At 56.1% G+C, this 24,094-nt stretch overlaps 1 protein-coding gene across 1 annotated transcript in view; it reads right to left on the reverse strand.

Moving 5' to 3' along the window:
* The window catches only part of SLIT1 (slit guidance ligand 1), a 138,905-nt gene that overhangs the window by 88,627 nt on the left and 26,184 nt on the right, over positions 1-24,094 (reverse strand). Inside the window, 3 exon segments of the mRNA XM_073354611.2 lie at positions 18,312-18,383; positions 21,485-21,556; positions 22,508-22,579. Of these exon segments, the coding sequence (XP_073210712.2) occupies positions 18,312-18,383; positions 21,485-21,556; positions 22,508-22,579 (216 nt within the window).

Raw genomic sequence — 24,094 nt, forward strand, 5'->3', positions numbered from 1 at the left:
CTCGAGCGCTGGTTGCCTCAGAGCATCTCTGCTACTTAGGAAATGAAACACTAGTCTCTAATAGTTAGAGCACAGGGCTGGGCACCAGGACGCCTGGGTTCTGTTCCTTGCCCTTTCACTAGAATGTGGGGTTGGGCAAGTCACTTGGCAGCATAGTGCTTCAGTTTTCCCAGCTATATAATGGGTATAATATTTCCCACCATCCCGGCCAGCTGGGAAGACGTTTGCCACCAAGCATTCTGGGAGGCATAGGTTGGAGGGAGCATATTAGCAAAAGTCATTCTTGCTGTGAATCAAACCCCGCTGGAGAGGAAGCTGGGCAGTGAGGAAGAGATGGGGATGGGGGGAGAGCTGAGGACACCCCATTAGAAAACCACCAGTGTTGGTTCTTGCCTCCCAGTTTACAGAAAACACGTCTTCAGTAACCAACAGCTCTGTCAGGGGAGTAACAATTCATCCAGCTTTTCCTGCCTTTAAGAAAAACACACACAAAGTGGGACTGAAGCCTGGGGGGGATGAGGGGGCAGCCGATGAGACACTGTAATCCACAGGCTGTTTAATAGCACAGATGCTCCAGCAGACTCCAGCCAAGGGGGAATTAACGCCAGACATCTATGTCTAGGTGTCTAAGTGGGGATAAGCACGGATGATCGTTAATTTAACCCAGCCAAGAATCTGGGGAACAAATTCCCTTCTTCCTAGACCACGCCCGCTCCATGACAGGTTTCTAGCACACGTGTCCCGCACACATGCATGGACACTGCCAGAGACGCACACTCCCTTACTAGTGCATTTCGCTCCACCTTAGGGTGAGCATGCCTCAGGTGAACTCTCTCAGGCTGGTGGCTGGCACTGAAATGGCACCCTGCCTGGCACAAAGAATCAGAATCAGAGATGTGTAGGACCGGAAGGACCTCAGTAGTCACCTGTCCAGTCCCCAGCACTCAAGGAGGGGCTACGGAATAACTAGACCATCCCTGGCAGGTGTTTGTCCAACCTGCTCTTAAAACCTCCAATGACAGAGAGTCCACAACTCTCTAGGCAATTTATCCCAGGGCTTAACCACCCTATCAGACCCCCCTCAGTCTTTGCTTCTCCAGTCTAAAGGTTTTGTTTCAGCGTAACCAGCTGCCAAACTATCGAGTCACCCGAGGGTGAAACAGGCTCATTTTCCTCACATTAAAAAAAAAAGGAAGTATGCAGGTTGTTATTGGGCTGGAATCATTCTAGCTCAACCACACGATGCGAGTGATGCAGGACTCTGGCCTGTGCTCTGCAGGAGGTCAGAATGGATGGTCAGGCTGGTCCCTTCCGGCCTCATCATCTAGGAATCCATTAAATGGATCCACTTCCTCTGTAGCACGTCTGTCTAGCGACCGGCTTAGAAGCAGTCTGGCCCCAACTGATGTAGGGACTGGACAGCACGACACGGGCCCAGCCACGGACCAGATCTGTGTCTGGGTGGTAACAACATCCCTTAGTTCTCTGTGTCGCTGCCAGCCCCACCTCCCCGCTGTGCCGCCCGGGAGGCTCTGCCCATCGATGGGTAAGGGAGCTGGCAGGCGAGGCTGCTGCGTGTGTGGGCAGGCCGAGCTCTGCAGAAGAGGGAGCCGTGGTTCAGCTAACGAGGAAAAGGCGACGGCACCAGGCGGATTCTGCGCAAGGTCCCATGTGGCAGCACAGCCAGGCACCCAAACCGTGTAAGTGGTTGGCCCGGAGGGAGAGCAGCCAGTTAGTGGTGCCAAGGGAGGAGGGCCAGGGCTGGAGCCGACAGACAGCAGGGGAGGGGAGAACAGAGAGCCAACAGGGGAGGCCTTGAAGGAAGTCAGTCCGCGAGGCAGGGAGGGGAGTCAGGCGAGCACAGTCCCTAAGGCCAAGGGAAGGAGAGCATCTGCGGCAAAGGGGGAAATTGGTTACAGGGACGGGTGAAAGTAACACCATACCGAGAGCGCCCAGCTACTGGCCTGTGCTAGGGGCAGAAGGCTGCTCCCATGATTAAAGGCATGGCCCGTGGACCCAGGGAGGCTCAGTTCCCAGCTGTGTCACAGACGCCCTGCATCTCTGGCCTCACCTCCCGCCTGCGAACTAAGGGTAATAATTCACCCTTTCGGTGGCGTGTCTCTGCAGCCCATACGCTCTGCTGGGCAGGATTCGGTCAAATAGACAGCACCCATTGGGACGCAGCCCTGAACTCTGCCGGGGTCTCCAGGCGCCACTGTCCTCCCACGGATTAATACTCCCAGCAAGTGTGGCGTGGCCGCAGGACTCCTGAGTGAGCCGCACTGGCCTCCACATCATGCCGCACTCAGCACATGCCATGCTGAGCAGGAAAGCCAGTCTGAAAGAAGGGTTCAGAGGGATTTTTTTAAAATTGCACTGGGTTTATTTCTTGCATCCCTCACTCAGCTTCACACTCACTTAGCACCAGGATTCGAACTGCTTAGGCCTGCCTCGGGATGGGAGGGAAATCCTCACAGCAGTTTTACTGGTGAGGTCTGATAGTTCATAATATACAGAGCCACAGAGCAGCCGGACGTGGAACTTCGGATGGGATAGAGAGCACAGTTTTAGCCCCGCTGGCTGTGATGTACTGGAGATTATTATTTATATTATGGTTATGCCCTAAAGCCTGAATCAGGACTGGCCTGCCGGCATAGGACACTGCAACAAACCCATTGTCAGACCCAGTCCCAGCTCTGAAGAGTTCCACACGTCACTGGGGCAAGCCTGAATCCTCCTCATCCTGGTGGAATTTATGGAGACAAATTTGCCATCTGTAGGACACAGGGGGGAGGAGACATTTCCTCGGAGAGGCTGTTTCAAAAGGGGGCTGTTTGAAGCAGCTGGTGGGTTTGGTATTCTCGATGGTGAGAGATCAGTGGGCAGGTAAGGCAGTACAAAGTGCATCATAAATGAAGTTTAATCAGAAGGCTCTGCAAATTCCCCTATCTGCTGGCTGCCTGGGCATATGTAATGAGTTGTCAGGCGGTTGCCTTGTCTCTCCATTTCCTATACTCCAATTACTGAAGGACAAGAATCTTTTCTTTTTTTACTATCTGAACTGAAAAAAAACAAAGAGAGAAGGTATTTTTATTCTACTACTGCCATCGATAAACAAGGGATTAGCTCTCTTTGTTTAACTCTTTCGGTGGAACAGCGACTAGGTGGGCAAACATTCTGTAATGTGCGGGAGGAGCTGAAAGGGGATTTGGAGAGACAAAAGAGTTCCTTCATGTTTTAACAGCTCGGTATTCAGTACTGCTGCCCCAGCATTGGATAATTAAGCTTCTACTTGCTGTTGATTGTCTCGTGAGCTGCAAATATCCATTCGTTGGAATGAAAAGGGAACTCCAGGGGCGAGCAGGCACCACCTAAATGGTGGAAATGACGGTACAAAATACGAGGGGTAGTGGATGCTCGCTGGACACGGAGCTGAACCGAAAACTGGAGCCAACGTTGCTTTTTTTCCGCCTCAGAGCTAGATCCAAATCCAAACGTTCTGACTTGTACTGGAACAACCCTAATCACGCATTCCTGATTATTAACCGTTTGTTTTTGGCAGTGCCCACAATGCGCTGGGTAATTTCCAGACATGAACAAATGCCCCAAATCACTTACCAATTAAAGAAGGACAAGCAAAGAGAGGACAAGGAAAGCGGGTGGGCTCTATGTCTACACTACAGCTTAGAAACGCTGAATTGCTATGTCTATGTAGCTATGTCTACACTAGAGCTTAGAAACACAGAACTGTAGGACTGGGAGGGACCTCGAGAGGTCGTCTAGTCCAGCCCCTGCACTCATGGCAGGATTAAGTATTATCGAGACCATCCCTGACAGGTGATTGTCCAACCTGCTCCTACAAAGCCCCAATGACAGAGTTGCCACGACCCCCATCAGCAGGGCTTAATCACCCTGAGAGTCAGGAAGTTTTTCCTAATGTCCAACCTAAACCGCCCTGGCTGCAATTTAAGGCCATTGTTTCTTATCCTGTCCTCAGAGGTTACGGAGAACAATTTACCTCCCTCCTCCTTGTAACAACCTTGTGTGTACTTGTTCTTACGTCAGCGTAAGGTATGGCGCTCAGGGAGATGAATAAACCCCTCCTCTCAGCAGCACAAGTGACCCCGGGCGAGCTCTTTCCTGGCGGCTTAGAGCAGCTCCGTTAGAGAGCTCACACGGCCTGGTGTAGCCGCGCCCCAAGTAAAGCAGGCAAGGGGGCAGTTGGCCACAGTAGGAGATATAGGGCCCAAGTGTGCACATTGCTGAGGACATCCTGGAGGCTAACGAACACCTAAAGGCTCAAGCCTGTGACGTATTAATTACACCATTGGGTGAGAGGGTGGGGCGGGGGGTATCTCCAAGCAGCGGACTCAGTCACACTGTCTCTCTTTTCTGACACCCAAGATGCACAAAATGGATAATGGACCAAAACAAAACCCCAGAGCCAAATGCCCACAGACTCAGGGCGGGTTCAGCTTTGGACCCCAGACCTGTGCCGTGGGCCCATCTCAGACCCTAACCAGGGAGAGGGCCAGGGGCTGGTGGGCACTGCTGTGGGAAAAGTGTTCAGACAAGTCTTTGGAGAGGCCCCCAGCGTTCAGCTTGTTCGGTGAGACGCACGGGCATTTCCCACCGTCAGAGGCGTTCAGGCACTCATAAGTCATGAGACGAGCTTAAAAAAAGGGCTGGGGGGGGGCCTTTTGCTAGTTGGCGTCTGGCTTCTGCACCTGTCGAATCCCCATTTCAGACTTTTCTCCACAACCACAAGAACCAGAAACCGTTTCTGCGTGAAAGCGGAGATTCCCCTGAAACCGCCTGACGCAGAAGCTGGGGCTTTACAATCAGCCTGTGAGCGCTGGCGACCCTGGTTTGCTCCTCTACAATGAGCCGGGGACAAGACACAGCCTCTGGAAACCGCCGCCCAGCCACACGGCCCCAGCCCAGGCTTTACTGCTAGAGCAGCTCACAGCCCAGTGCCAATGCAGAGCTGCCCGGGGGCAGGAGTGCTGGGGCTCTCCTGCCTGCCCCGCTCAAGGCTCCTTCTCGAAGCACTGGCCAGCTCCAGCCTGGGGGTTCAGGACAGCGTCTAGACCGCGGACGTCTCCGATTAGCGGGGAGGGGGCCTGGCCCTCCTTCCAAGCCCTGCTCCTGTGACCTCTGGGACCGGCCCTGGCTCCATGGAACAGCTGTCCCAAAGTCACTTCTTCTTCCCTACACCCAGCTGGGACATGGGGCAGGTTTCCCGTGACCGAGGAGCTAACTCTAGCTGAGCCCCCCAGACCTCATACAGGGCAGGGGAGGCGGCATGGGGAAGGAGCAAGCAGCTGATAACTCTCAAGCGCAGCCTTCTCAACCGAAGGCCTGACTCCAAGACAGTGGGTGGCTGCCAGTCTCTGGGACCTGCGTCTCCAGAGCCTGCCCTATTGCGGTCAGGCTGTAGCCTGGGGTCTCCTCCCTGGGGTCTCTGCTTTCCCCATGGCTCAGCGCTTTCATCTCCAGGCCTGACCGCAATGCTCCCATCCGTCTGCGTGGCACTCCTCCTCCGGCCCTCTCGGCCTGGCTCTCTGTGCGCTGCCTGATGCCCTGCCAGGAGGGCCTTGCTCTGCCAGCTCGGCTTGCCCCGTCTTTTGCCCCGTCTTTTCCTCGGTAACCTCCCCACCTATTAGTGGCTCATTTGTCTCCCTGCATTTCCTTGGAGCTGTCACCAGGCCACAGTGACTCTTTGTTCCTCTGGGGCTTGTGCGGAGCCCGCCCTCTCCGGAGTCAGACAGCCGGGGGGGGGGGGGGGGGGGGGGGGGGTTTACATTCTCAGAGCCTAACGCCCCGGCCCAGCAGAGCAGGCGGGGGGGACTCAAACGCCCCCTCCTCCTGATTGGTATTCGGTGAACACCTTCTGGCCAGGCTCCCTCTGCCATGCCGCCTTGCTCCTTCCCTAACAGAGGGGCCTTTGTTGGGGTGCAGAGGGGGTGCAGCACCTGGCGTGCGAGCCCAATGGCACCCCCTGCAAAAGGCGAGCGCAGCCCCGGCTGAGGAGGAGCCACCTTGCCCTCGCGGAGAAGAGTGAGAGGCTGACGGTGGGGGCACACCACTGCAGAGCGAACATCACGGGCACAAAAGCCAGGCTGAGGAGAGCCCAGCCTGGACAGCCACCTGCATTCCCCCTCCACTGCTCAGCCAACGGACCCCAGAACAGGGTCCAGTGACCCAGTCTCCCAGAACCCGAGGGCTTTCCAGTCCCAGGGCAGGACCCGGGTGGTGAGCTCTTCAGGGCAGGGCCCGTGACTCAGACTGGTCCACGCACCCCCTCAACAAACAAGTAGAAACCCATGCCCAATGGAGTCAGGACAGCGCGGGCTTGGCCTGGCTCTGGCCTGCCCCCTTCAGAGAGGTTCAGGCCTCCGGCAGAGCACCCGCCCCGTGATTCCTTCCTCCAGCCCGGGTGGGTCCCGGTTTGGGAGTTGGAAGGCGAGTTGGACACCTGAAGCAGCCTCACCCCACCTTTCGCGGAGGCTCTGGCAGCTGGCCGTTCTCAGCCCCCTGGGATAGCACTGACCATGGGCTGTTGCCTCTCTAGGGGCTATGGAGTTGCCTGCCGCCTCCACACAGGCCTCCTCCAGATGGCAGCAGCCACCGGTGCCAAGCGTGGGAGGAGGCAGAGTCCTCTGCCCCCCCCGTACAGCACGGATTCACGGGGAAGCGCGGCCACGCTGCTGGGAGACCTGTCACGTTGCTCATATCCAGACCTCCGCGAAAGGTGGGGTGAGGCTGCTTCAGGTGTCCACTCGCCTTCCAACTCCCAAACAGTCCCAGGCACTGTTCCCGCTCAGCTGTGCGTGTGCACACACCCTGCACACCTGGCGAAACACCGCACGCACAAACATTTGCACACAAGCACAACAGTTTGCACAGAATAAATTTTTTGCGCACACGGCCTGTCAAAAATTAGAGGGAACATTGGTCCCAGGTGCTTCTGATCACAGCTGCCCCCCGCCCCTCTGGCACCCAGGAAATGCCCCGCAGGCAGCTGAGCGGGGACGTGGCATTTCTGTCCCAATCAGCCCTTCCACAGCACAGGGGTCATGTACAAGCGGTAAGGCAGGGGCTGGGGCCACTGAGTGGAAGGATGGGGGTGGATCAGAGCCCACCATATACAACCAGACACGGAAACCTCTAGCAGGGTCCACCACGCAGGCCCAAGCTACCCGCCGAGCACTGGGGACACACACCACGGGCAGCACAGGGACCAGAGGAGTCAGCAATCCGGCAGCTAAGCTGCCCTGATGCTGGAAGGGATGGCTCTGGAATAGAAACCATTTCACGGACGGTAAATGATAGAGCTGGAAATGGGAAAGGTCTCTCAGGTCCCAGCAAGTTAATTTCCCCAGAGGTCAGTTTGCAGGCTTGTCCCCAGCAGTCTGTTCTCCTGGGGGAGGCGTTTTCTCATCTCGTGTTAAATTACCCAAGTGACAGGCTTTCCCTCATTGCTTCTGGGAGACGAACCCACAGCCAGAGAGCATCCAAGTGCTAGGGTTACTGGAGAACAGTTTATTTCACTGTAAAGCACAAATCTAACCATTTGGATACTAACACAAAGTGGAGCCCGCGGGGAGGGGAGGTGAGGGGATGCTATGACTCCGGTGGGAACCCAAACCTTGGATTTCCCGACTGGGCTGTGTTTTAAGTTTGGACCCCAGCACTGCGCTGACATGGGTTTGCTCTTGGCTTTGATCTGTCACTTCTGTTTTGTAGCACTGGTCCCCCACAGGGTATTGGGGAGGCCTGCCCCGTTCTGTGCAGGGGAGCCCTCGCTGCTCGGGACTCACCAGCTGCACCTTGCCTGGACACAGCCCACCTGAGCGGCCCGTTTTGTGATCACTCTCTCAGCAGGCTCACCCTGCGATGGCCACCTTGCTTTGTTACTAATCAATGAACGGCTTCCCGCTGTGCCGTCCCACCAGGGTATTGTTCCACGGGGAGGGATACTTTGCGCTTCTCCAGATCACTTGCCATAACTGGATGAGTCTTTGCCTGCTCTTCCTAACACATCTGGGTCCCATTCAGGCCTGGGGGTAAGAGTTAAACCCACAATGAATCTCCCTCTAGTCTCAATGTTTTACCCCGCTAACCTCTCGTGTGCCCACAAGACACCCAGCTGCGGGCCATGTGCAACTCGACTCCATCAAATAACCCTCTCCCAGCAGCGACCCCTGCAGGGCACTGCTGGTACTTCACCACGCACCGCTCTACCGGTCCCGATCAGAGCAATCCGGGAGCACCTCTACTGCACTCTGGCTACAGGTTCCTTCCCAGGCTGTGGGGCTCAGACTAGTCACGAGGAACGAATGCAAGAACCCCAACAGCATTTCCCACCTCCCCCTGCCAAGGCCGCATCACAGAGCGAGGCTGGCCCCAAACCACCTGGGAGTTTCGCTATTGACTCACTGGCAGCAGGAGCAGATCCCTAGTGTGGCCCTGGGATGAGCATTCCTGCCTGCGCTTAGTCGCGTCCTGTCGGCTCCTGGTAACCAACTCCAGCCTCTTGGCTGGCACAGAGCTTCGGCGAACCAATGGGCCACATTCTCCTGTGTCTCCTGTGTCGGTCCGGGCTGGTGAGTGGTGGCTTACCGAGCCGCCCACTCTCGGCAGAGCTGACGGCAGCTTTTGCTTGTTCCTGCTGACCCGTACGTGGAGGCCGACATTTCGACAGAGCCCAGGGAGGCTGGCGGCCCCACTTCAGACACCAGGAAGGGCCCCTGGGCTCCAACACCCCCAACAATCAAGCCCAGAAGATGTCTCAGGTTCGCCCCCAAACTCAGGAACCACTTTGGAACATGCTGGTCTTGCCATCCCTAAGCCGTCTGTCCCCATCCTACACATGTTCTCACACTGACCTTGAGTTCACAGCTCCCTTCGGTAGCATCCTCTGACAGGGCAGTTCTGTCTCCCAGCCATTGCAGGACCATCTGCTGCTGGATTGTTAGCAGCATCTGATCATATTGCTCTCTGCTTCCCCCGACCCTTTGCTGGCTTTTCCTTTTAACATCCTCTTATTTATAGTATTTCTTAACACCTCTGGCTACCAGTTTTCCATCCCACGCGCCTGCCTCCCTGACACTGTTCCTGCCATATTTAGCCGCCACCATACGTTCTCACTCTGCTGTTGTAGCCTTTTCTCCATCTCTCTCTATCACAGTGCCTGGTGGCAGCTGCTAGAGGGAAGCAATTTCTGGAGAGAGGTTTAAAGGCAGGGTGGGGAAGCAGAGAGAGAAGAAATCCAGGGCAGTTATAAGAAACATCCCACAGCCCCTTCCCAGTGCAGGTTTCTGGGAGATGGAGGCCTGGGGCCTGGGCTAAAGCCACTGGAAAAACACTCACAGGCCTGGGATCAGGCACTCTCAGAAAAGTTGGGGAAAAGCCTCCAGCCCCCCCTCCCCTCCTTGTCTTTCAGTCTGCCGGATGCACGAGGGGGGCCGGGAACCGCGTGCATGGGGAGTGAGTGTAAATGTGTTTAGCTGTGCAGAGCCCAGCCCGAGAGCCAGGGTCACCTTCCTGCCTTGGTAATTTTCCTTGATGGAAAGAAAGATCCATTTTTAACAGCTCTGCGTTTCACGGGAGACAACGTTCTCCCGACTGCATTAGGAGGGGGAAACCACAGGCCTTTGTTCTTCTGTCCAGCGCTGACAGTTTAATTAAACTCAATTTGTGACAGGGTCAGCAGGGTCGTGCGTTCTCCAGTGAAATCTCAGATCGCCCCTTTTCCAGCCACTGGGGGCGATTAATGAGCTAGCCCCTCGTTCCGGCGGAGGTGTAAACAAGGGAGCGCAATGCACTGACTTGCCTGCCTGGCTCTTTCTGCAAGCTAGTCCAGGGCCCTCCAGCCCCCAGATCCTTCCCTGCCTCACACCTTGGCACAGACACAAAGGATTTGGGCTACCTGTTAGCAGCGGCTTTGTCCCCACATGCAGCTGGGGCTGGTGAGAGAGAAGGCAGAGGACAAGGGCAGAGTACAGCACCGTGCACAGGGGTAGACCAAAGCAGCAAGACCATCGGCCCATGGCGAGCTCCGCTCACGTCAATTCAGGAAATAAGCCGCTGGATAGCCAACCTCTCCCTGCACTTGCCCTGTCCCAGATCTGATCATTGTCTGCCCCCAACCTCACAATTAACCCCCCCAGCCTGACAAGGGAGGGTCCTGTAGCATCAGACTGGTGCCCCTGCCTTCTCAGCTGAGGCCTGAGCAGGTCACATGGCCGGGCCAAGGGCACAGGGCAGCCACCCCACAGGAGTGTCTGGGAGAGAAGCCTTCGTCTTAATTCCAAGAAATGGCTCATCAGAGAATACACCCTGACCAGTGCCCGACGGGAGAGCCATCAGCCCGAGCTGTCCCCAGCAATACAGAGGGGGACAGGCTGGGAAAGCCAGTGGCCCCGACCATTCCCAGCAATTCAGGGGAGGTGGGAGTGGGACTTGGGGAGTCGACAGTCCTGCCTGTTCCGAGAGGTCGAGGTGAGCGAGGCCCCTGCGCATGCATCCTGGGATCATCTCCGTTGGTTCTTGCCTGTCGTTCCCGGAGTTCAGTTCAGGTCGGAGGCTCAGAGTGAACAACAACCCCCTCCATGACGGTGATGGAGAAACGTTACTTGCAGCACGGAGCCGAGTAACTAATGGCAGTTGGAGCAGGGCTTTCAGACCATAGCATGCCACAAGAGTGGATGACGATTTGATACTCCGGCCTGGGAGACAGCAGAGCTGGGCTCTGCCAGGCTCCGACCCTACCCAGCGTGTGCCCCGGCAGGTCACCCCCCACTGCGTGCCTCAGGTTCCCAGCTGTTCCTCCGGCTCACTCTCCCCGGGCTCTGGGGCGTGGTTTGTGAAGGGCTTCGAGACCAGCATACAGTGGTGAGCGTGGCACTGCCAGCATCTACCTGCCTCGTTGCTTTACTAACATGGCAATGAAGAGTCACAGATGTCAAAGCCAGAAGGGACCGTGCTGACCCTTCAGCCTGGCCTCCTGCAGGGCCCAAGCCACAGCACCTCCCCAGCATCGCCTGCCTGCAGCCCACAGCTCCTGGTGGAGCTAGAGCGGGTGCTTTACACACGATTTAACGCTGCCAAGTGACACAGAACCCACCCTGGCCCCGCGTACGTCGTTTCCATGGGTAGTGTCTCTCACGGTTAAAAATGTGGGGTGCATTTTTAATCTGAATTTGTCTAGCTTCCACTTCCAAGCACTGGAGCTCAAAATGCCCTCTGCTCCCAGCGATCCTTCCCCAGAGCATGAGGAAGTCAGCTCTTAACAGATAAAGCAAGCGTGCCTCGGGGAGCTGCAGCCGGTCCACCAGGCGTTGCTCAGGATGCAGACAGCAGGCCAGACTCCACTCCTGGGTGTGGAGCTGGGGACCTGCACTACGCGAAGGGCAGTACTGTCCACTCACACCAGTGGAACTGGGGGCTGAGCCAACCACGGGAGAAGAAATGCCCTGGGCAGCACAAAAGCAGGTTTATTCCCTCGCTCAGGTTTTGGGCTTTTCCAGAGATTGAAGAGCCTTATGGTCCCTGTCTCTGCAGCTCTCATGCCAAGCCGCCTCTCTCCTGCCAGGGACCCTCCGCCTCCTCCCCTCTCTCCTAGCTGACCCCCGTTCCCTGGCCCTCCCACGCTCCTATCACTCATTGCAGGCAATACATCCGCGTAGTGGTCCCTGCTGACACAGGAGCCAGAAACCACTTCTGCACTCAGACCGGCCTCTCTCCCCATAGCTCCAGCGAGGTAGGGAGGTGCTGGGGATTGCAGGGCTCAGGTGAGACGCAATCGGAGCCTGTCACCTCTAGGTCAGCAAGCTGCACCCCCCACCCCTCCCAAGGTGAGACTGACCTTGCTGCCATCTGACAGCTGGGCAGTGCCCTCAGTGTGAGCAGCCATGCCATGACTGGCTCTTGCTGGCCCTTGGCTGCCCAGGGGTCTCTGCAGGGCGGGCCGAGGTACAGTGGTAGGGCGGGGTCTGTAGCGCTATGGCCCCAAGCCCAGCAGAGCCAGCTCAGCTCCCTTTATTTATCAAAGGCACCAGTCCCAACAAAACAGCCACAACCCAATCCACAAGACTCCCCACGGGAGATCTCCCTGCCCAGCCACCACCTGCCCCGCAGGGCAGCCTGAGACAACAAAACCCAGCACCTGCTCTGCAGGTCAGACAGGTCGGAGAGGGGCCATACTGCCTTGTCCACACACTCAGGCTGCACCAGTTTCTAGTTAAATCGGAGCAAAGGCCCCTGTTGACACTCTAGGTTTGGTTCAAGACGAGCTTATTTCAGTTTAACTTAAACCTGTTCCTAGCCAAGCTATCTCCACATAGCCCGAGCCATGTATACAGAGCGCTAAGAGTGTCCACGTGGCCCTTGGCACTGGCTGGACTAAATCCATTTTAAATCTCACCTCCAGGTAAACCAGTGTGATTCTGCACGTAGACCAGCTCTGCTCTGGGACTCGCTCCCCCCCAGCCCCTCCCATCTAAACCCCAAGTCTCCCACTTGGGAGCAGTGCGGATCCGGGAGGGCCAGGGCAAAGCAGCCCCCTATGGGAAATGGCTGACAGGAGCCCCGGTGCAGCGAGTGTTGCCATCAGTCTCCTGAGCCTCCCACTCAGTCAGCTGCTGCCTTCCTGCCTGTGCTCAGGTCACTAGCCCTTTCCGCTGCCCGGGTGGGAATCCCAGCAAAGCCTCCACGGGCTCCAGTTCCCCCTGGAGCTCCAAGCTGCACAGACTTTGGAGCACTGAGTGTACCCCATGCTCTCAGCCCTACAGGGACCAGTCGCACCCCACACCCACCTGGGCTTGCACTTAACACTGCGGGGCACGGGACAGGCTTGGCTGGCAGCGATGGCAGAGTAAAGCCGGAGTAATTTAACAGACAGAGAGCGCAGTTTCTCTGGCCGGACACCAGCGTAGAGAAGCAGAATCTGGCCCAGTGTCTCTGGATTCAGGATTACAGCACTGCAGACGCGTCCCAGACCCTTCCTGGAATACCCTCCAACCCTTGGAGCTCCCTGGTTACTGCTAGAACATACCAGCTCATAGCGAGGACAGCAATTGTTAAGAACGATACCCTACAGCAAGGGCATGTTTGGTCTCACACACACCTTCCTCCTTCACGTACCCCGCAGCACTTCACTCAGCGAAGGATTAGACACAGGACATGCAACAGCTCTCTGGTCAGATCGCCTGAGCTCATGCACAGCTTGGGATACAAAAGCCAGCACCAAGACAGTGGAGTTAGCAGCAGGAGATGCCGTTTGGACCATCAAAGAGCAGCCGGAATAGCTGCAAAATCAGGATCTGGGGCTAGTCACAGTTTCAAAAAACAACATTTCAGAGAGTTCCAGCAACGGCTATTTTCCCCACCAGGAAAGGGCTAAAACACACTCATAAAGGAAAGGGTTGGAACAAACAAACAAAATAAGAACAGGGAGGCCACAGTGAAACAGGCCAAGGGCTAAGAGCTACCACACCACACAAAGTAAGGTCAGAAAGGATTTCAAGCCGTCCGTGCCACCCATTTGCATCTCTTCTGCACCCGCTTTGTCCGGACACTTGCATGTTAGACCAGGAGCTGTTCAAGGCAGGGACGGTCCCTTCTCAGCTGTCTGCACAGCTCCGTGCACACCAGCATGGACTATAAATAATCACACCGCAAAAAGAGACAGAGAGGGAGCCGCGACAGCTCTCACCATCCCAGCCCCCCCGGGGGCCACCCCACATCTGTATCCCTCTGATGGGATTTTATTTCAGAGCCTGGTATTAAAACCCAGCGCGGATTAAAATGAAAATGTTCCTCATTACCTTAATTGTTTTTTCTTTTTATGTAATAGGAGCCTTTGAAGCAGGACGGCCCATCCTCACGCTCCACCACCGCAGAGCTGAGACCAAGAGAAACGCCAATCTATAATTAATTGGAAGGGTGCATTATCAGCTGCCATTACATATGCCAGTTTTGAGCACTGATCCACCCTTTCACACACTCCAAGCTGGCAGCCCCAGGCGGGTTTTAACCCTTTTCAATACATTTGTGGACGGACTCTTGGGACCAGCTCTCTGGCAGGCCAAGGAGCTTATTCCAAACCCGCTGGCTGTGCCAGCAAAGACGCACTGCAGAGGTGGTGACACGTCTGTCTAGGTGCTTTCCTGGCCCTCAGCCCCCTAGTTCTGCAGCTCCTCACGCTCATTCATGGGCTCTAGCCTCGCACACGCCTGTGAGGCAGGAACTATTATCACCGCTTTACAGCTAGGAATTGAGACATAGACTAGAGGAAGCAACTCGCCTGAGGTCTCCCAGTGAGCCTGGGCCCCAGCCCAGCGCCCTGTCCACTAGCCCACTCTTCCCACTCACACAAAGTACAAACCGATCAACCTGCTGAAGGAGATCACTGGGTCAGCAGCACCAAAGGACACTGCTCTCAGCTACGGGATGCACCTAGAAAGAGTCTAGGACCACACTGTGTGACTCATCCGCCCTCAAGCCCCCCGCCTCTAGAGACAGCCAACTTACATTCAAGCCAGGCTGTTGCCCAGAATCCTATTAGCATCTGGTGTTTACATTTGCCGTGGAACTTGGATGGAGACAAGAGGATGATTATTATTTAGAATTTGAATTGCTTTGTTAAAAGACTTTCCCCGCACAAGAATGGTACCAAGAACCCAGCCACCCACAACGGCCAAACTGCCCCGACAACCACAGCCTAGGACAAGCCAAGAAAATTAATAACAGTTTAAAAAGCACAAACTCTTCCCCAAGCAGAGTTTTTAACCCTCAAAAATGAGACAGGCCAGACGCTCCGTGGAGTCCCCTAGGGCTATTGACTTTGCATGGGAGGCGCCCAGATACCACAGTGCTGGGCAGCAGGCTGGACGGGCAGATAGAATGTTTGTAAAAAGAGGGACGCAGGACACGCACACAAGGTCCCTTGTAATGTATGGCATACACCTCTCCCTCCTCCTAGCCGCTCGAACTCAGGCTCCTGGCTAACCTTCTGCTCATCTTGGGTGCAATACAAACCACATCAGGGAAAACCACAAACTAGCCTCATTGCAGCTCTGCTTCTCCAGCATTCCCAGCAGCCCGGCCTGGGTTGATTCTGTTCTTAGCATTACGGGGACTCGCTGTCCATCTGGGCACTTACGCAGCACCCAGGGCCGCAGTGTCAGAGCAGTGCTGCCTCTGTTTTGTTGCACCAAGTCTGTATCAGCCCCTGTGGCATGGGGGGGTTATTCCAGCAAGAGCCGGGGTAAGAATCAGCATGTTCTCGGGCTGGGGAGACAGGGGGTCGAGCCCAGAGCTCTGCACGGGGCGGGGGAAGACCAGGGTGGACTGACCCCTGGGACATCCGCAGCCCTGAAACTCGCGTGGGAAGAGAATCTGGGCTGGGGGATCAAACCCGCCGCCAACCGCTCATGGCGTTTCCGAGGTAAAGGAGCTAATGGGAGCTCAGTCGCTGACCAATGGCAAAGCGCCAGATCAAGTCATCTGGTGCCATAGTAACGGCTGCCTCATAAACGGGCCCTTTTCAGGGTGCTTGGCACAGGCCACCCCGTCTCTTGTCCTTTTCTCTCACACACAAAACCGAGGAAACAATCTTCCAGCCACTTCCCCTCGCCCCCTCCCACCGGCCTCCGCACCTGGAGGGGAGCAGGGCCCCGGCTGTGCTGAGAAATGGCCTGACGCATATTCTCCCTGTCCCCGGGGGAGCCCCTAACAACAGGGGCCAGCGCTGTGCTCTGAGCGAGGCAGGCGGCTCCTTCACCGGCACCTCTGGAGATGCCCCTTGCCAGGACCCGCTGCCCAGCGTGCCCCCTCCAACGCAGGCCAGAGCAGCCCTGGGGGCCGCTGGGCACCGAGTGGCAGCAATCCACCTGCCAAGGGCCCGTCCAGACCCTTCGGGGAACGCTCTCCGGGGCGCGGTGCCAGGGGAGAGCCAGCTCCCGCTTTGTCTGAGCCTGAACAGCCACCCCTGCCCCCAGCATCCCACCACCAACACGAGAGCCATGCAAATAACACACGGCGCCATGGTGGTTCTCCCTGGCACCTCTCCTGCGCCAGGTGCAGCCTCCCCAGAGCCCCAGCCCTTGCTGCAGCTCCCACCTGTGTCCCATCCCGCCTCCCCCACCCCACCCCTTTTGATAATACAAGGGCCTTTTTCCTTCTGCTGAAAGGCTGTGCAGATCCAGATGCATCCTGACGCGCTAATTAGTGACTGTAGGTTACTGCTGCCTTTGCATTCATTATGGTTTTATTAGCAGCTGCCTCCTTGGTTTCACCTTCCCTCCATCTCCTGCCTCCCCGTGGGCCAGGCACACTTCACAGGCCGACAAAGCAAGAGCCTGCAGGTCTGGGGATGGAAGGGCTGAAGAGATCATTAAGGAGACACCGAACAAGGGCACTCAGTTCTCTCGGGGCCAGCACGCCCTCCCAGGCTGCAGATCTCCTACACTGAGAGAACAGCAGCGCGGCTGTATCCTCCCAGTGCTTTAGCACCCCTGGAACGAGGCTGAATGGGCAGGCGGAGGGTCTAGATAGTGGCCCAGCCCAGTACCCAGAAAGCACTTGGCATCTCTCCCTTCCCCTCTGTGCACACACAGAACAGAGGTGGGAAAAGGAACCGCAGCAGATTTAGGTCACACCCTAGCCACCCCGCGTCCACCCAAAAGGGGCCCTGAGAACATCCCCCCACAGAGAGGTTCCAGCTCCGTCCTGCCCAGCTCTTGGTAAGCGCTGAATGCACAGACTGCTGTCTCCATAGATCACATGCTGCCTTCTCAGCCGGTCCCTGCCCGGCAAGAACCAAGGGCAAAGGCACTCCAGAAAGATTCACGCAACGACACATGCTAGAAATTCCTTTCTTAATCCTCAGAGCTCAGGCCCAGCACACGCGGGCTCCCGACAATACCATTCACACAGGATCAGCCACTCACAAGTCGTGCAACCCAGAGACAAGCTGCACCAACAAACCACGCATCCTGGGAAAGAAAGGGCACAATGGAGACTTCCTGGATTCCAAGACAAGCGTGCCCCTGAGCTGGAGAAAGCGCTTCCAGCCCGCAGCATCCAGCATTATCATCTCCTCCAGCTCGCTCCCCACGCTACACACCATGATATACACTTGCAATGGAAATGCTCTCCAGGCACAATCAGAGCTCCCGTCACTACTGGGGAAAGTGTCCCTACCAAACTGTTCCATGACAGCCGGGAGAAACCCCATGTCTGACACTGGCTTTGCACCCCAATACCTCAGCCCTCTCCTTCCAGTTCCTCCACCGCCACGCTTCTCTAAGGCCCAAAGAAACACTCGCTTCCAACACAGCTGCCTTGCTAGCCAGCCAGAACATGTCACACCTGGAAACCAGCTCCTAAAATGCCAGCTGGAGTTCAGCATGGTGGCACAAATTGAAAGCCAGCAGCACGCCCTTCAGAAGCAAGTCTAGCTCTGATGCAATCGACACAGCAGCTCAGATAGCACATCCGCGCAGCCCTGACGCTTCACACAGCTCTACCAGAATCAGCTCTATCAGAATCACACAAAGATGGGCTTTGCTGCTGGCCATGGTTTGCATTTGGTATCTCCAAGCTGCGGATAATTCCACCCCCTGCTTAGGGCTCGCCAGAGTGGTTCATCTCCCGTAGACAGCAGAGTAAATCCGAAGTAGCTCTGTCCAAGTTGACGGCGTTACACCAATATAAGCAAGTTTAGAAGCAGGCCCACAAGAGGATCCAAATGAAAGACATAGGAAAGGTATTGGAGAAACCAGAGCTCACAGCCTCACTTCATGTTTAAAAGTGTCACATTTCAATGTCTCTGGGACTCCAGCTGGACAGGGCCCCGGGGCGTTTGTGTTCCTTTAAATTTCACATTAGCACAGACAAACCTGCACGTCACAATACTAACGCTGCCCAGCCAGCCTGAATACTAAGCAGTTTGTTAGGCACTGCTCTTTTCTTTAATAACATTTAACAGCCTTTAAAGATGCTGATCCTTCAGATCTTCCAGGGCTGATTTCTTTTCATTCTGCAGACGCCGGGCAATGAATTTACGCCGGGCAATGAATTTACGTCACTCCAACTAAACATGTTTCCTCGCATCCCAATTAGTTCCCCCTCTGATAAAACCCCAGTTAACTCCAACGCAGCAGCCGAGAACTCTGGATCTAATTCTAGAACTCTGCTGCATTCTCACCCAGAGAGCTCTGTGTGGCGAGCCAGGGCCCCCCCAGTGTCTGAGCCGTCCAAAGGCAGAGGATGGACCCTCGAGTGAGAAGAAAGGTACTCACAGTCGCGACAGGGCCTGGTTGTGCTGGAACAGAAGCTCCGGCAGCGTGTGCAGCTGGTTCCGATTCAGCCGTCTGGGAAAGGGGAGAGAAAGGGTCACAGGGAGTCACATGTTCAAGGAGGAAGGCAATGATCCCAGCCCAACCAGGAGCCCCAGTGCCCAGATCTGAACCCCTGGAACTGATGCAGGGATGGCTCCAGTGAGAGAGGAATGCTGGGGGGATGGGAAGTGGAAGGAGCCAGCAGCTGGAAAGATCAAGATTTGCTGCACGGGCCCATACAGGGTCTCTCTCATAGACGTTACCCTTCCCCTTACAGAGTAATTACAGAGTTACTGGGCCAAAATCAGGGCATTCCTCACATTCTCTCTACTGAGAACCACTTGTCTCCTTAATGGTTAGTCTTCTTAGTCCATAGCTAGCCGAGGGGTGCATGGGACACCCTGCCCAGGAGTCTCTAGGCTCTAAGAGATTTTTTTAAATGGGCCCTGGACGTTGGACTTCTAAGTCCACCTTTAGGTACCTAAATATGTGGCCTGATTTTCAGCAGCTCCCGCTGAAATCATCGTGAGCACAGCCAGGTCTGAGCTTTGGTGCAGCGCAGCCAAAGGCAAGGCGCTCTCCTGCCTGCTCTAGCAGACTCCAGCAAAGGGCAGTTACATTCAGCCTGTCACTCAGCATCTGCTCTGCTCCTTCTTCAGCAAAGCCCCAGACCCCCATACTCCGTACTTCCTACCCACCAGTGCTCACCCCACCCTTTGCTGTGGCCTTACTCCCTGCGGCACGTACATTACACCACCACCCTTTACGGAAACGCCCGGGCAGTGCTCAACGGCTGAGCAGGGGCCTAGTCTGTGCACAGAAGTCGCTCTGGTTTAACGGAGCTGGTTGAGAAACAGACTTTGTTTCCTTGCCTGGGCACTGATTTCAGTTTGAGAGGAGCGGCCACACACGAGGGTTGCAGGGATGTGTCTAAAGCAGACCATCATGATCAGTCCATTGGTTCTCAACCCACGGCCCGATCAGCACACAGCTGCAGCCCATGGGACCTCCTCAGGGCCACACAGGCAGGATACCTATTGTGTGGATGCGACCCACGTAACACACAGAGAGCTACACAGGAGGCTCGCAATGGCAAACAGGTTGAGAACCACTGACCTAGTCTGACCCCCTGGAGAGCACCAACAACAGAACGTCCCCACAATAACTCCTAACACAGGGGCTGGAACTAGGGGTGCTGGGGGGCTGCCGCACTCCCCGGCTTGCCATGGTTTCCATCATATCCAGGAGTGACAGTCTGGTTCAGTGGCTCTCAGCCCCGCACTGTAGACACTGCTCCAGCCCACCGACTCCTGACCAAAAGTGTATTGTTTAGCAAAACATCCCAGCTTGATTCAAAAATGGTCAGTGACGGAGAATCCAGCACAGCTCTTGGTAAACTGTTCCAATGGCCAGTTACTCTCCCCGGTAAAAACTGACGCCTTATTCAGGCTCAGATGTGGGGTCCCCTTCCAGAGGGTGCACAGACAATATCTGCTGCAGCTTTGCCTGGTGAGCCACTGCTCAGTCAGTTTGCCGAGTCTCTTTATCTAGCAACGATTGAAGTAGAACAGGTATCACCCTTGTTCGCAGTACTTTACATATACACCGTTAGTATCGGTTGTATCTGATTTCCTCCACCATTACATGCAGCCACCTCTGGGGCAAGACAAGCAGCTGTTTAAAAAAGCACCCAGCAACACGACGTTGCAGTTTAGGACAGAAAGTGAAGACCACCTCCGATTAAAATCCCCTGCAGTTTCAAAGAGGCAAAATATAATTGCACAACTTGGACTTTGGACAGGACACCCCTACTCCTGTGAAAGGTGCTGCGGGATCGTTAATAGTCACAATTTCCGTTTTCTAGCTCACCTGAAAGGTGGAGCACCTCCTTTAGCACAGCACCCTCTAGTGACACTGGGTTCAGCCCTAAGTTAGATCTACACTGCGAAAAAGATCTGCAACTGCAAGTCTCAGAGCCCAGATCAGCTGACTTAGGCAGCTGTTCCCACTCGGGCTGGGGCCCGGGCTCTGAAACCCAAAATGGGGGAGGGTCTCAGAGCCCAAGGTTCAGCCCAAGCAGGAAGGTCCACACTGTTATTTTTAGCCCTGTCATGAGAGTCCAAGTCAGTTGAGCCAGGCTCTGAGTCTGAGCCATGCTGTCACGCGGTTTTGGGGGGGTTTTTTGCTGTGCATGCGGACGCTAAGAGGGGACAGGGCCCCCACTGAGCCGCATGCTCCACTCTGCAGCACGGCGCCTTGCGGGAACGTGAGTCAGTTCTGATTCGAGATGAATGTCCGCTCCTGAGTCATCACCACGCTTGTGTGAGCCTTGGAGGCTGCCCGTTCCAGCCCTGCCTCTGCTTCCCGGAAGAGAGCGGACGGGGTCACAGCCTAAGGCGGGGTGTCCGCGGCAGCACTTCGGCTGCCAAGACCTACCTGAGCTGGTGCAGGTTTTGCACGGCACTGAAGGAGCTGTTAGGTGAGGTCCCAGCTGCGCTTGTGGCTGATTTACTCACAGACGCCTTAAGCACATCGCTAAGGAGTTATTTTGATCCACGAGGGAAGAGGAGCAGATTGGGAAGCGTCTGAGTACAAACGGCGGGCAGCTCCGCGGCTGGGGTCTAGAAAGGTTTGTCCTCCAGCCACCCGTCTGTGTTAGCGAGAGAGCAGGGCCTGTCCCGCAGCACAGCACCACACCGAGACACTGCCATGCCCTGCCCTCAAACGGGGTCTGACTTCGACCATTCCCACAGGAGTCCTGCCCCCCAGATTATCCTGCTGGCACCTGAATTGTACTGGAGAGCAGAGATGGACAAGGGTCTGCTCCAGACCCCCACCCAATTCTCTTTATGCTCTCCCATCCCCACCAGGGTCTTTGCTCAGGCTGGTCCTGGATCAGCCAGAGGGAGCTCAATTCAGAGCAGTCAGGTGCTCTCTCTTCTCCAGAGCATGAGAGCAGTGCCAGGCCCTGCCAGCACAGAGAGAGCAGTGGGTTGCACCCAAATCCCCCCCACACGATAGCACAGCCAGTGGCCCCCCCAGCAGCCCGTGGGACCACCGACCCTTCTGCTGTCTGCAGCAATAACGGCCATTCCCCCCTCCCCCTCCCCGTCCCGCAGTGCCCAGACACTCACAGCCGCTCCAGCTCCTTCATGTCATCAAACGCTCCCCGCTCCACCGTGTTGATCTGGTTTTCCATCAGCTGCCTGGAAACGGGAGGCAGAGAGAACAGGTCAGAGCCGAGACACACCGAGGGCAGAGCGCTCGCTCGCCGTCAATCCACAGGAAGCCCCCGCACAGCAGCCTGGGGACCTGCCCGGGTACTGGCTGGGCAGGGCATGCTCATTCTAGGGGTGCAATGGACCGTGTCAGGGGGGGCTGAGGCCTTGCCACACTCCCTTGGAGCAGGGGCCACCTTCACAGAGACCCCAGCCACCTCCCATCAGCATCACTGGGAGCCAGCCAGGGAAAGGGCTGCTTTGTTCAGACACCTACCGGTGCCCCAGCTAGGCCACTCGCGGTCACACGGCTCCTCCTTGGCATCACGTTCGTGTTTAGTGCCGTCGGAGGTGCACCGCAGAGCAGCTCCCAGCCGCGCCCTTTCCCATCACCCGCTTTCCGCGCCCGTGGAGGGCATGCAGCCTTGTCGGCAGCGAGTCAGCCGGAGGGCAAGGGCCGAAGTCCCTCCAGGATACTGGGGTCACCCGGCAGCAGACCCAGCCCCCTTCCCGGGAGGTGGCCCAGTCGGTGCCCTCAGGCTCACGCTCACTGTTTCTGGTCTCCCCCAGTCCCTTTCATCCCAGCCCCCTTTACCGTCAGAGGAGTCGCCCGCCTCCCAGCCCAAGCCACCCAGGAGGCCCGTGACCTCTGACCCCCCGAACCGCCTTTCCGACAGCACAGGCCCTACAACGAGCCTGGGACCTGCTGAGGTCCAGCAGCCCTTCGCCTCCCCCGCTTGCCCCAGTTCTCTGTTAGCCCGGGCTTTAGCGGCACCAGCCTCCCAAGGCTGAGTCCCACCTGGGTCAGCCCTGGCCCGGTCAGGCCTCTGCCCCAGGCAGTGCTGAGCCCCAGCCAGGCCTGGCAGCACCCCCCGTCACAGACACTGCTGCAGAGGGGGCGGGCGCCCCCCACGCTAGCGCTCGGGGCAGGGGACTCACAGGACACGCAGCTGCTTCAGCCCCGAGAAGTCGTTCCTGTTGATCCGGGTGATGTTGTTCCCGTTCAGCTCCCTGAGGAGAGAAGAAGGGACGGTCAGCGAACGGGGGCGGATGTACGGCAGGGTCGGAGCCCTGGGCTCCCGCAGCCAGTGCTTGGGCCGGGTGGGGGGGGCTGAGGCCCCCCAGAGGCAGGCAGGCGCCAGACCACAGCTAGATTTAACAGGGCTTCTCCATGGACCTGGAAACAGGCAGCTCGCCCGCATTCCTGTCTGAGACACCGGCCAGCACCAGCTGCTGTCTGGGAAGGTGTGAGGACCCCTGCGGGGAACGTTTCCTCCAAATGGCCAGTTGTTAATGGTCAGCTAACGCCCCGAAGCAGGAGGGTTTACAGCCCTTCTCAACACCCCGACTGTTAGTCTGGCTTTGGATGTTCCCACTGTGACGGATTGGACCCCTTGGGAAGCCACCTGATGTGCCGAAATACCCCTGAGTCTACCTGTTCTGCCAGCCTGGGCCCCCTTTGACCTGTCTTGCTGAGCCAGGCCCTTAAGGGCTCCTCTAACCCACACACAGGCAGGGCCACCCCAGCTGCAGATCAGCTCTGGGAAGACTCCGCTTCAGGGACTTGCTCCAGCGCTCAGCTGTCCTCTCCCTTGGGGGGCAGACCCACAGATATATTATGAAATTCGCCCCCTCCCTCAGTGTGGAGAGAGGTGTGCACACTTCTTAAGACCCCTCCTCCAGTTAGAAATTACAGAAACTGGGTTTAATAATAAACAAAACAAATTTTATTAACTATAAAAGGCAGATGTTATGTGGTAAAAGGGGTAACAAACAGAACAAAGCAGATTACTAAGCAAATTAAATCAAACACGCAAATTAAAGCTAGTTTCACTAAAGAAATTGGTGACAAATAGTATTTCTCTCCCTAGATCAGGGGTTCTCAAACTGGGGTTCGACATTGGTGAGGCCTCATCTGGAGTACTGTGTCCAGTTTTGGGCCCCACACTTCAAGAAGGATGTGGATAAATTGGAGAGAGTCCAGCGAAGGGCAACAAAAATGATTAGGGGTCTGGAACACATGAGTTATGAGGAGAGGCTGAGGGAGCTGGGATTGTTTAGCCTGCAGAAGAGAAGAATGAGGGGGGATTTGATAGCTGCTTTCAACTACCTGAAAGGGGGTTCCAAAGAGGATGGCTCTAGACTGTTCTCAATGGTAGCAGATGACAGAACGAGGAATAATGGTCTCAAGTTGCAGTGGGGGAGGTTTAGATTGGATATTAGGAAAAACTTTTTCACTAAGAGGGTGGTGAAACACTGGAATGCGTTACCTAGGGAGGTGGTAGAATCTCCTTCCTTAGAGGTTTTTAAGGTCAGGCTTGACAAAGCCCTGGCTGGGATGATTTAACTGGGAATTGGTCCTGCTTTGAGCAGGGGGTTGGACTAGATGACCTTCTGGGGTCCCTTCCAACCCTGATATTCTATGATTCTATGATTCTAGGGGGTCATGAGGTTATTATGTGGAGGGTCATGAGCTGTCAGCCTCCACCCCAAACCCCGCTTTGCCTCCAGCATTCATAACGGTGT

The sequence above is a fragment of the Lepidochelys kempii genome, chromosome 7 (genome assembly GCF_965140285.1).
Source record: "Lepidochelys kempii isolate rLepKem1 chromosome 7, rLepKem1.hap1, whole genome shotgun sequence".
NCBI lineage: Eukaryota > Metazoa > Chordata > Testudines > Cheloniidae > Lepidochelys > Lepidochelys kempii.